Below are 13,743 nucleotides of genomic sequence, written 5' to 3' on the forward strand. Positions count from 1 at the left end.
CAGAATTCATCTGCCATTCCATTACCCCTGCAGACCCAATCTCACCCGCTACCACTGGAGAAAGCTACTGCAGGAAGCTCCATAAACCTACTGCTCTATGACTCAGCACTGAATGATAAACGAGACAACTGCCCTTCAAAAAGCAGACAGTGATGGAGAATGGCGAGAAAGAGAGGTCAAAGTTTCAGTTTATTCTAGTACTGTAGCCAGAGGAGCTAAGGCAATTAATACAGCATTTATATATTTGCCAACAAGAAACATGAAAAGGGAAAAACACAGCGAATGACACAATTACCGAGCCCCCAAAAGGCAAAATACTGTGATAAGATGATCATGTTATTTTATCATTTTGAAAAATGTCGTGTTATTCTAGGCAAACTGTAATTAAAACTTATTTTACATACCTCTCTCCTGTAACGCATAAGATTATCAATAGTATTATCAATATTCTCATCTAACTACTAAAGGAATAATCGACTTTCCTTAAGTGCTGAGCAGTTTGTTTAATTTCAGACATTTTGCTCAGCTTTGACCCTGAATACAAATTCTACATTCTTAGCACAGCTGTCATGAGTGTATTAGTAATGCTGGAATTATGAAGATAAATCTTATCATCTGTGCAAGTCTACAATGAGAAGGGTCTTATGGGGCAACTATACAGTTACATCACAGAGGCTCACAGAGAAGCCTCCGCACAAAGCATCCAAATCTCAACAATTTGCTGTGTGGACATGAGCTTCAAGCAGACTGACTGGTTGATCCAATTTCTGTTAGGAGGTGTGTTTGAATGTCTGAAACAGAAAAGAACCAACTTTACACTCAGAATTAGATATATAAAACATCTGCACAAACTTAAAAAAAAAGAAAGAAAAAAACGTGTATCTAAACCCTTAGTAATATAATTGAGCATTTCAGCATCTGTGGTGTTTTTGTTATGGACATGAGAAAATCACATGCTTCCTTTAAAGATGAGGTCATATGTCAAAGTTGAGGGCAGGTTGATCTATTTTCTGCTCTGATTAAAGAGCAGCATCATGGGGAGCAACACCCTGCCTTTTAACAAGAGGGATGGGAAAACTTACTTCTTCTACTTCTGTCATGTTTATTAGTGTGACTGTGTGTATGATTCACAGTTGAGTGCCTGCTCACAAAAAAAGTGTAATATCAGAGTCAGCAGAAATGGATAAAACTCTTGAAAGCAACAGTCATTACTTTGAAGCAGCTATGAACAGTTGTAGGATGGTGAGAATATGATACAACGAAGAAATGCTCTGATTGTCCTATAAAATTTCCAGCCATGTGAGGAAATAGCTCTGAGGCAAGAACATCATGTAAAACATGGGTATTGTTGGCTTTCACTGTTTAAACCTAACTATTCTCATATAAAGCTTCATGTGACTTTACTGGAAAAAATAAATGGCATTATGATTTATAACGAACATGTGGACCAAATAATGGATTTGAGGCTGATTAACACATGGCAGTGTATGCGTTGAAAAATAGCTCATTACAACTGGCCGCCTTTAACTGGTTACACGGTGCTTTAATCTCAGTCCAAACCATCTGCCATCTGTAAGTAATGGGGAAGACAAACATCTGGAGAAGCCTCACCATAGCCTTGGCCAGCAGACAACATATCTATTAATGGAGGATACACATCTGGGCTGAGATGTAATGGCACTGGGCTGAAAACCACTTTGTAATTTGGCATGGGTGTCAAGTGCTACAGCAGGCACAGGAGCCCAACAGGCAGGTAATTTACTATGTGTAATAATTTAGTGTACCAAGGGTGATGTGCAGTTGTGTGTAAAAATTTTGATTCAGACGTGTGCTTTGTAAGGGCTGGCATAAACTATTTATCATATCTCATAAAAATGTAAATGTGGCTTTGTTTAATCACTCTAGCCTTTGATTTACCCCTGTGCCCCACCAACACTTTTAGAGCTGTCACAGGAAACCGACTGAATGACTGCAAGATTTCAAATTACCCTACAAGGGTGTGCACTCAGCACTTCAACCCTTCTCGGAGTATATTTTTATATATTCCTTTGAGCACACGGCTGTTTGTGGTAATAAAGAAACCATGAATGTTGAGGAAGCACCAGTACAAATATTAAAAGCGTGACTTCCTGCCACACCTGTGCATAAATGCCCTTCAAGCAAACAGCGAGCACCTTTTTTTGTGTAAATCATGTCTAGACTTTGTTAGTCTGCCAAATCTGAACAACGTCCACGCTGATACAATAAGGCTACTGAGAGGGAGAGAAGGGAAGGGTGGGGGCATGGTGGGAGCAGCACGAAGGTTTTATACTCACCATGACAATGCCTCCAGACTGCTCAACTGTGCACATGCTCATTATGGGCGCCATGCCAATGGTGGTGCCCTGGAAGTAAACCCCACTGCAAAGGACACGGTATAGACATAGGGTAGATAGAAGACAAAAGTGTTACAGGAGAAAAGAAAGCACTGGCATCTACAGGATCACAGACTGTTACCTACAAGCAGCTGAGAATTGATAAGATTTTGAATGTTAAAATATAGTGTATTGAAAAAAATATGAAGGAACTTTTAAGACATAAGCAAAACAGTTTCAACTTTCTTTGCACTATGGATGTGAAAATCAATTGAGATGCATTATTATTTTATTATCAGTGTTTAAATGTTTGGTTTGAGCTGGAGGAATGGTAATATCTTAAGCCTTTTACTTATTGTAAGTAGTGTAAGTATAAACATTTGCTGACCGTACAGTATATTGTGTAAAATATGTTTCCTAGGAACAGTAAATGTGGATCAAAATAAACAATAAAACAAACAAGCTCAAATCTCTGCTAGTTGGATAAGGTACAGCAGTATAGTTAAAGGAAAATAATGTCTGACTGGGTATGAGATCAGTGTAAAAAGCAATGTTGTCCTCTGGGAAAGGGTTAAAAATAATGTAAAGTATAAGAGACTGTAGTTAATGACTGAGAAATGCAAAAGAGCCATGTACTGCATCAATGTTTGTTCAGTTCTGGGCTCATTTTCTTCTGTTAAATAAAATATTTTCACCTTATGAGCTGAGCATTGTCATGAGGTTTCTGAGGCAGCAGTTTGACTTTCCTCCAGTCTAGGAATTCGTGCAGTGTAGTGAAGGGATCCTGGGTGATGGAACATTTATCAGAGTCACTCCACACTTCCAGACCTACCAGGGCCACCCGGATGTTCAGGGCTCTGTAGAACTGACGGGGCGCATGTTGATAAGCAGAATCAGTGTGGAAAGAAAGAAAGGCCAAGAGATTTAAACTGTTTAGATCACATGAATGATCAAAAGGCATTAAAATAGATGGGTGAAGCACTATAATAGCCTTTTATCTTTCCTCATTAAATTTCACAGCTCACTCTCTGTGAGCATCAGTGAGAACATCTTTTTTTTAATATTTTTCACTTGATCAGAATATGCCGTTTCCGTGTCTCTATCCATGCTTCCCTTAAGTAAATCCATCTGCTTGCTATATCTGCAAGCCATAGATCCTCAGCTCTGGCAAAGGTTACAGACTAAAAGCAGCTGTTTTAGTAGGACATTAATATATCAGACAGTCATCCCATTAATCTCTGCTGCCAGCAGTATTTCTATTTTAAAAAAGTGATTTATGTGCAAAAGGGAGAGGATGTTTTACCTTGTCCACATAATTGGCTATCTCTGCCAATCTCTGTTTCACCTTCTCCAAGTCCTTCCCATGTTTCTGAAACTGATAATAAAATTACATGTAATCAGTGGTGGAAATGGGAATAATTACGCTCAAGTATGAAGCATGAATACACAGATGCTACTATAGATAGAGTCATTTTCGTGACTAAAATAAAACATGCAACAACACCTTCAAAGGCAATGTTTTGTATCAATGAGATGCTTAATGTATTCAAAGGAAAAACATATAATTGTGTGTAAGACAGGCTGTCAAGCTGTGACCATCTGGATCTAGAAAAATCTCACAGCGTTAGAGAGACAAATAACACGGCCACAGGGAGCAGGTATATTGGCAGATATGATGCCCTCCAGAGCGTTGGATGCAAAGTGCAGGAAAGTCAGATCTTCTATTTCCACCCTACTGTGTATCCACCTGCATTGGCACTGAATTTCAAATCTGACCCAGACAACATACATGACCCCTTATAATTTTCCCCCTCTTTTTTCATTTCCTTTCTTTCCATTCAGATGAGTAGCATTAGTTGAGGATTTGCCAGGAGGAAACCCAACAATGAGTGTGTCAGTGCTTATTGGACACTCTTCTGCATCCACATGGTTTTTTCCTGTTTCCTGTCTGCTCTGCTGGGAAATCACTCAGAACTTCCTGTCAGAACGGAGCCACTACCACCAGACCACACTGCTTGTTGCACACTGACCTAATTCTGCATCTCCAGTGGGACATGCTCTACTGTTACTACGTGTATCCTGCTTTTTTCATGCTTAAACCATGAAGGGTTGCTGAATCGTCAGTGTGTTATTTCTGTTGCTTGAACAGTGGATTTATGAATGGAATCAAGGCAGATGTAGTACCTCTCTGTTGTCTGCAACAATGATCAGCTCGACGTATTTGGTTGTCTTCTGAGCATTTCTTTTATGCTGAGGGAAAAACAGGGATGATACATGTTAGAAATGCATTGTGATATGCTGGAAATGGATTAAGGCTACTTTATATTTTAAGCAATAGCAAAATAACAGAAACACACAATTGACGCAGTATCGCTTCCCATAGGCCTATATTAAAACCTTAAGATGAATCCTTTCGAGTCCTGTTTGGTAAACAGGAAGCTACAGCTAGTAGTTTGCCAGCATAGCTTGACATAAAAATTGAATGCAGGGGAAACAGCTTGCCTGGCTCTGTCCAGAGGTAACATAATTTGCTTACCAGTATCTATAAAGCTGACAAAGTAGTACATTTTATTGTGATATACATTTAATCCACACAAAGACTATTTCTTGACTGTTGGTGCAGTGACTTCCTGGTTTCACATAACATGCCATAAAACCACAACTTGTGGATTTACCATGTTGGCTAGTGAGCTTTAGAGGTGCTGTTAGCCACCTCTGAACTGAGCCAGGTCCCATTTTTCTTAGACTATTCACTATTCACTCATATTTACAGTAGTCAACAGAAATGAGAGAGCTCTCAATTGTCTTATCTAGATCTTGAAGAAAGTTGCCCAAATGCCATGTTATTTCTTTAAGTGAAGGCTGAAAACCACCTCCAACTTTATCTAATTTTATTATGACTATAGTACAAAGCAGCAAGGACATCACACAGAAGCACAGAGGTCACAAAGTTGTGTTCAGTGATCTTTTTGCCTCACTGTTCTGTTAACATTAAGGCTTAACTGATGCTCTTATGAAACTCCAAAACCCAATTATGTCATTAAGTACTGTAGGTTGGTAGGATCACTTCCTGACTCAAATGGAGTTTTTAATGTTTGGGAATAGGGGCAGATGGATGCCACACCTGCTCCACGCAAATCATCAGCCAGACCTTCTGCATGGGCCCTCGGATAAAATGAGTGTCAAGCCCAAGGCAACTCCCTCAGAGAGCCTATCCAGATTGGATTGCTTTCCAATTTGCTGATCTTTGGACAAATGCTCTTTTATGTTTCCTCAGGTGAATGTCTTACCCTGCAGAAACATTAGACACTTAAATAATAATCTTACCCTTGCGTGAAAGGATTGGAAGGGGCTTCTGATGTAGTTTTCAGGGGCAACAGAGGACATGTTGAACCCGTGGCCACAGGATCCTGGGGTCAGTCTGAGTTCTTCCACTCTGTACATGATGTGGGCACCAGTGTTTAGGCCAGACACCGGCTCAATGATGAATGTTTTGTTCTCAAGTGCGATGAAGCCTCTGCAGAGACAGCAGCACAAGTCTGAAAACAAAGCTTCAAAGACTAGGCAGTCCCTAAACTGCAGAATGTGACTGAGTGTGGCTCTCTTTAATGAAATATGTGACAAATGAGGTAGCACTCAGTCCACTTTTATTAAAGCAACTTGAAACTGAATATTTTCTTTATCCTGGCAACAGGGCCAAGCTATAGAGACCATCTGAAAACCAGCCTGTTAGGTTTAATATCATTATGGTTTGAAGCACAAAAGCTCTTTCACATGAATTCAGTATTATTACACAGCATCTGTTTTGTGTACTCTCTCACTGAAATGATCACATTTCTGCTTTTTAGATCAAGAAAATTTAGCCCATAAATGATTAACAACTTTAATGTTCTTTGTCATTAGCTGTTATTGCCTTGATAAAAGGTCGTCATGGCAAACTAAGCACTTTCTCTTTGCAAAAATATATTTTCTTGCTGTTCAATTAAGCAGGAACTGTCACTGTGTATTTCGAGACTTGGCTGATGAACAATTTTCAAATCTTCTTGTAGCTGGTCATTAGAAATAGCAGGATGCCAATAACTGACTAAATGATTGCAGATATTTACTGGATGTGTCTGTGGACAAAGACAATGAGGTGTGACATTTTCTCTGATTCCTGACAACACCAACGTACTGACAGCCTGCTTAAGGGGTTTAAGAGTGATGGGCTGCTCTGCAGAGTGACTTAAGTTATTATAAACATTGCAGTGTTAAATAGCACTTAAAGGGCCGTTTTGAGATGCTGCTTGAATACAAAATGGTGGTCATATTTCTTACCGAAGGCCTGAGCAGGCGCTGATGGTGACATCAGAGTTTGGATGTGCCTGCACTTCCCCATGGTAGTAGCAGTTATTCTAAAATAGATTGTAAATAAAATCAAGCCAAAAAAAGCCTTTATATACTGGAGATACAAACATTTATAAAAAGACTTCAACCTCATGGATAATGGGATTAAAAATGTATGGTGTTAAAAAAACCAAAAGCTGCATGTTGCATTTCAGCTCTTACCTGACATCAAAAAAGCAAAAGAGGACAAGAAGCAGTGGAAACAGTGCTATGCTCATTTAAATAAGCATGCTCTGTGGAAGAGTAGTTCATCCTCTGCCACTCTCCATATAAACAAGCCTTTGAAAATTAAGGCAACCTACACAGTTGAAGGGAGCAGCCGGAAAACTGACAAAGATGGGAGGTGACAGTAATATGGTAATTGTTTTTCCTTCATTATTCAACCAGAGTGATCGAGTAGAAGGGAAAGAGGAAGTTGAAGGCTCCACAGACACAGGGAAAACATTGCTGTCTGAGCACAAGGACAGTTGAGGAAGTGACTCTTAAAAGGGCATACAGAACTCCATTTTCTGTCTTACAGCACTCCAGTCCTCCTCAATCAGCTGTCATCAAACCCTACACTGATCATTTCTCATCCCCAAAATTGAACCACAAGAGGAAATGTTTTGGGGAGATATTTCAGAGGAAAAAAAGTCAACATGTCCAACAACAAGTACAATACAACTTACTGAACCAGGTGGTGATTGAATCAAGATTAATTACATAAAGGCTCTGTGCTTGGGCGGTGTTTGTCCTAGATTATAAAAGAAAACATCAGGCAGCGACAGTTTTTGTCTTTCTCAGTTATTCTCAGTGTCTTTTACAGTACTAAATTAATTTAAAGTGAAATATTTATTTATGCCCTCATTTTTAGAAGAGTTCCTGAAGATGCAAAAAGGAGAACAGAAATAGGAAACATCTCAATGAGCCCCCTATCATTCAGTCATTCAGTTTTCCTGTTTTGTATCTTTAAGTCTTGAAACATCATATCAGTTCACAATGTGTTAAGAACTTTTTCACAGTTCTTACTTTATGTTTATTTTAGAGAAGAAGCAGAAAAATCATTATATTTTCTCTGATTCTTTTGTCTTATCAGATAACTCATAGAATGGTACATGTCTTTTCACTGATCCTGGATTAACACATGGCTGATTGCTAAGTTCAGTGACAGCAGGTCCTGAAAGTCAGCAGCTGTGTGAGTCTTATCAAAGACAATAAAGTATGCCGATCTGATAGTCTGATGCAATGCTTATAACACATCATGCTCAAAACTGAAGGTGAGAGAGGGAGTGTGTGGAAAACACTGTTTGCATAACTTTGCAGGAAACAGTCCTGTCAGTCATTGTTCAATTACCAAACATTTCTCCTCAAAGCTTTAAGGGACCTGTCAAACTGTCCTCACTGTCGCTCAATTAAAGTGTGATTTCAGTCCAACTTCAACCCAAGAAAGGGGATAGAGAAATTGTATCCTTCTTCTGTAATGGGCACTTAAAACACCTACATCTTGTCATTCAGTGAAACCATCTTTTTACTTAAGTTAAACTAAGAATACCTTTGTCACAGACTGAAAAATCAGTTCTGCCTGTGTCTTTATGCGTCACATAAACTGATTTCACCTATTGAAATACCACAGCGAGTAGCTTTGATAAGTGCCGGAAATTCAAAATGAGCATCACTCTTTCTCTCATTTTGAAGGAGTAGCCAGCTCTTTGCTTTACACAGCTTGTGCACACAGAAAATAATAGTAGTCTGGAATAGATCAGCTGCTAAAAAGGGATTCTGTAAAAAAACATTCTGATGGAAATGGTTGAAAAACAGCCAGCATAAAACACAGCTTATCATCAAATAGGCCACAGGACAGAAGTCCTGCTCAGCCACAGCCAAAGGCTTTCAAATACACACTGGGTCACCCTGTAGTCATTAAATAGTCTGAATAATTTAATAGCATCTTGTTTCAAGTCCTAAATCCAAATTTTATTTAAGGCAATAAATACAGTAGAATGTAGATGATCATATATAATACTGATCTTTTTTAAGAAAAAAAAAAAACACAGCTCAGGGTCAGTTTTTACAGAGTGACTGTGGAGCACGTCAGCTTGACCATAAATGTCAGAAGCACTTGAGTGCAACCATACCGTGAAGTTGTGAGCACCGGTGACTGCACTTCCATCCTCCCGGTAATGTGTCTCGGTGTAATAGCTTGCAAAAAGACCCCTAAGACCAGAAAAAAAGAAACAGACACATCAACACCCAAACATTTTTCACTGCCGTTATTCCTAAGTTGTCACATTTTTTAAAAAGCTGGGTCTAAAGATTGTTAAAAAGAGCCTTAGTTGACCTTTTATGTAGATCCAGTGTTGCATGTAAGGATTTGGGCGATAATGCAGTCAAACTGTTTAGCATTCTGAGGCTAGGAGAGACATGATTTTCTGTGAATTTATTAGGTGATTTGTATGTGTCCTTGAGTCCCCTGGCATTCAGCATGACCAAGTAGAATCCCTGCTGAGGTAATTATTTTGTGCATTATTTTGTGTCTATACTGTATGTGGGTGGATATGTGAACATATTTTAAACTGTGTGTCAGTTTGTGCGTGCGTTTTCCTCCTCAGGCCATGAGCAGATGGACACGGTGAGCCCCACCCCTAGGATTGGCAAAGGAGCAGCAGGAACACCCATCTTTTACAGCTGCATAATCACACTGACATCAGGCAGGATGATCTCAGGATGTGTGTGTGTGTGCGTGTGTGTGCGTGCGTGCGTGCGTGCGTGTGTGTGTGTGAGAAAGAGGTCGTGAGAGAGAGCAGAAGCAAGAGAGACACAAGTGAGATTGTAACAGCAAGTGAAAATGCAGAAAAAGTGACAATTTACTTCCACAACTCTGTACGTGCTATGATTTAAGATGCATGTCCAAAATACAGCAACTCACTGCACCATGGAATTGCATATACAAGTGAAACAGACACCTTAAGTTGACAGACTAAGTGCACAACTGCCATTTCAAAACTAAAAGTTTTACAAAAGTATCATATATTGCTTGACTTCTGCAAAAAAAAAAAAAAACAACAACAACAACAACAAAAAAAACAAAAACAAAAACTGTAGTGTTTCTTCAAATCACAGTGGGAACCATTGAAATACCACAATGCTGTACCATCCCACAAATGGTATACATACCAAATCCAGAGTTAGATGAAAATGGATTAAATAAGACAATACTGTATTGTTTTCACACTGCAGGACAGTTTAATAATTTATCTGGGCATTTAAAGTTTACTTTTATGACCTGTTTAAAATGGACCAATCCTCTGTAGCTGGGGCCTGACCCCATTTAACATCATTAAATACTTATCATCACTTTAATGTGCCTTATCATGCCATTAGCAAGCTTTAAACCAAATCTGATAAGCCAGCAGCCAGTAATCACTTTAGAGAGCCCGGTATGTCTCATTAAAATTGGATGACACATCAGAGGGTAGCTTGATGGAAAATCTCAAAATATGCATTTTTACACCTAACTTGCAAAAGCAATGTGTAAAAAGTGACACTGATAAACAGCTACTTCCCATTAACACCAAAACTGTGCTGTAGTGTTTTTGATGAAACGCAGGCAAATTGAAAATGCTCTAATAAAGCATGCGTTTGCAGTGGAGATGGGATTTGTGTCATGTGAGCAGTAATTCCAAGTAAATGCTCCCGTGCCGTATTTCGGAGGCATGTTTGGGAAAGCCAGCTTAGGGCAGTGCAGCCCCTGGTACTACGAAACAGTGTATTAAAGCTGTGGGCTTTACATTTTGGAATTTGCCTGTAATCAACTCGTTGGCAAGCGTACATCGAGTTTATGAAGCCATGAATGTTTACTGCATGTTTCCTTTTTCCTTTAGGGTTACCTTTTAGCTCTGCACTGTGGGACTGTGTGTTATTTGAACCTTTAAATGACCCAGCTGATAATCAGATGCCTAATACAGAAAACTAAATCTGTGCTGATGCACTGACTACAGCCCTTGGTTTTTCTTTCTCCTGAGCATATCTATATTCATAAAAGATATGAATTTGACATTTTCACTGAGAGCAGATTTTATCTTCACTTCACTTGAGATGTGACGGTCATGATTTTCCACTATAAACTGCAGCAATGGAGGACAGCAAGGTTGCAGTTTCTCTTAGAATACCATAATACATAAATGTGATTATTCTTCCTTTCTTAGCAGCAGCTATCTTTGTTGAAGAACATTCAGTAAATCAAGTGCAATTTAAATAGAGAGCAGCAGGTGAGAATTGATCTGAAAATCGCCACAGATTTCATCAGGAATCTAGTGTCACATTTAGGAATGAATTGGAAAAGCAGAGCTTCTAATGGATGTGCCTAATTTCTTTTTATAACTGTATTCACGCCAGAAAGAAGAGGATGGTCTCAGCCTTAAACTGCCAATTTATTCTACTCCAACCAATTGTAGAATAGGTTGTTGCATGTTTTATGAATTTTTTTCTGTAAGAACTGTTTGTGCATCTTTGCTATTTCACTGCTATTATACACTTTTCTTAAAGAAAAATTTTCTTATTTTTCAAACATGTTATATAAACCTCCCATAATTGCTCGACTCAATAACCAGTGATTCAATGCTCTGTGTCTGTGTGTGTTGCAATTTATTAGACACAGTCTAACATCTAATTAATGATTCACTAACAGTCGCCCAGGTTAATTGTGATGAATGAGCAGCTCTTTAATAGCACCTTAGGGGAGGCAGAAAATGCTGTTATTTGTCTTAAAGAAAAAAATCTCCCATCTATTTTATTCACGATCTAACAAACTGCTCTTCAAAATTAATTACATTTTTCTAACAATAAATTTACTGCATAACTTACCATTTCTAAAGGCCAGATGGTTTTCCACACTTTGTATTAGAGGCTAGTATATCTAAGCCACTAACATCATATGAATACGAGTTACTATTTAGAATAGGCATTCAAATAAAATCAACAGACATCCACACTTGTTTTTCAAAAACACTAATGTTATGTCTCCAATTCACTTTCCATCTCTTGACATTAGTGGACTGCTGACATATGTCTGTCGAATGGCTGCCTGATATACAGTATGACTACCACAATGGAGGGACCATACGGACAAGGTCACAGAAAAACTCATTACAGTGGACCATACAAAATCCCTCTTCTGTTTTTTTTAGCTTCAAAACAGCCTGAAACCTGTCAGATATGAATTGTGTCATATCTGAAATTATGGCAGACAGCACTGTAGCTGTTGCTGAATTAATCTGTTTTACTTAAACAGAACAAATCAAGCCTAGCAGACATAGACCCGCTACCACAGCATAACCGATGAGGCCGAAACTTGAACGCTGTTTACATGAATCAGTGTTTTTATATCATCCAGAGAGTAAAATGCTCTCTGCAAAATTAAAGCACCAAGCCTCATTTACATACATGGGATTCCATGCCTCATGTAATAATACACCATTACACAAGCCCCTTGAGCATAAACCCATTTGAGAGAAATGTGGCTCCTCTTGCAGTTTCTTTGCTTCCTTTGAAGAGAACTAACTTCACTGATTTCTTTTAATCCTCTCTCCCCCACAAGCCTAACCCAAAGCCTTCCTATAGCAGCTACTTATGGTACAGTATGCTCAACTCAAAAAAACAGCAGACTACTACAGAAACAGACAGAGATGAAGAAGAGACGAGGAACTAAGGAGGTGTGGTTGACAAGTCTAATTCTATTTCACATACAGCTGCGTTCCAAATTGATTTACATACAGCTAAGTGTCCCTTCAGCTCAGGCTTGGCTGTAGCAAGTGCACTGGAGTGTACAAAGCCAGCACAGCCAGAGAAAACCAGAAATGAGGACGGGAGGAGTGAAGGGTGCAAAACAGAAAAATCCCCTGAACTGCAGAATTACACTTGTGCCATCTATTTTTCTGCTTCTCATAAAATGAATTTGTTCCTTAAATGTACTTTCCTCGTGACTTAAACTACATAATCAGCTTGGTAACAGACTAATCTGTATTTGTTCTTCTTCCATGTTAAAGGTGGTGAATGTCTCTCTGACATTTAAGGCATCAATTGACACTACACTAACACAGCAGTTCCTACATGGTAACATTCAACATTCACTTATGCCTGAAGATGTGTTGAGCATATTGTCAATGCAGCTTAGTTTTAGAGCTGAAACAATTAATGAAATTAATAATTTGCAAATATTTATCAATAATTTCTGCCATTTTTCCACACCAAAATAGTAAATCAACCTTTATCATGTATCATTGTAAAAACATCTTTTTGATTTTTGGGACATTTGATCTTTTTTGATGTTTTGTTTTTTGTTTTCATCAATAAACAAAAATGATGCTGATTAATACATAATGACAGCAATCGTAAGTTGCAGCCCTACTTACTGTATCATCTTAAATGAAAAAGTCAGGGGATGACTAACATCAGAAGAATTCACTGTCTAAGCACATTACTGTAAATATCTGTACCAAATGTGCCAATTCATTGAGTACACGTGGAGCTCTTTCACTGGAAAATTGAAAAACGATTAGCATTAAAGATAAGATAAGGTCAGATAAGATACGCTGTATTAATCTCTCATGGGAAATACAGGATATTTCAGAGTGTGACTGGTGGACCAAACTGACTAAAAAGCCCCAATTTTTAGGAAGCAAATATAGACAACAGATCAATATCAAACAAGCAGGCTGATGTGTGAAGCCTATTTAAATATTGACTGGCTAGAGCAGAAATAGCTCTTTAGTGAGTCAAGATTAATCTTTGTTTATTTAAAAGTCATAGAGAAAACACCGGATCACTTTTAAATCATTGTGCAGTGAGTTCATAGCAGTCCAGATGCCAACACCTCCTAAAATAACATCAACCAAACAACCAAAACCTGAGACAATAAACAGTCATCTCTACTAAGTTGTTTTTAGAGATTAAAGACAGAACGGCCCTGCAGATACAAATGTACTCTTGGTTCAGTGTATGAGTGGTCAGGCCTACAGTGAAGTGT

General features: G+C 38.6%; 1 protein-coding gene across 3 annotated transcripts in view; it reads right to left on the reverse strand.

Moving 5' to 3' along the window:
• adam12b (ADAM metallopeptidase domain 12b) overlaps positions 1–13,743 on the reverse strand; it is a 70,676-nt gene that overhangs the window by 29,890 nt on the left and 27,043 nt on the right. For 2 of the 3 annotated variants that reach the window (XM_026309901.1, XM_026309900.1), the window contains exons 4-10: positions 8,855–8,933; positions 6,672–6,748; positions 5,682–5,871; positions 4,539–4,604; positions 3,658–3,729; positions 3,050–3,219; positions 2,316–2,400 (exon numbers count right to left, since the gene is read on the reverse strand). In XM_026309901.1, the coding sequence (XP_026165686.1) occupies positions 2,316–2,400; positions 3,050–3,219; positions 3,658–3,729; positions 4,539–4,604; positions 5,682–5,871; positions 6,672–6,748; positions 8,855–8,933 (739 nt within the window). Of the gene's footprint in view, positions 1–2,315; positions 2,401–3,049; positions 3,220–3,657; positions 3,730–4,538; positions 4,605–5,681; positions 5,872–6,671; positions 6,749–6,902; positions 6,932–8,854; positions 8,934–13,743 lie in introns of those variants that run through there. The other variant, XM_026309902.2, reaches the window with a different exon arrangement.

The sequence above is a fragment of the Mastacembelus armatus genome, chromosome 15 (assembly GCF_900324485.2).
Source record: "Mastacembelus armatus chromosome 15, fMasArm1.2, whole genome shotgun sequence".
Taxonomy (NCBI): Eukaryota; Metazoa; Chordata; class Actinopteri; order Synbranchiformes; family Mastacembelidae; genus Mastacembelus; species Mastacembelus armatus.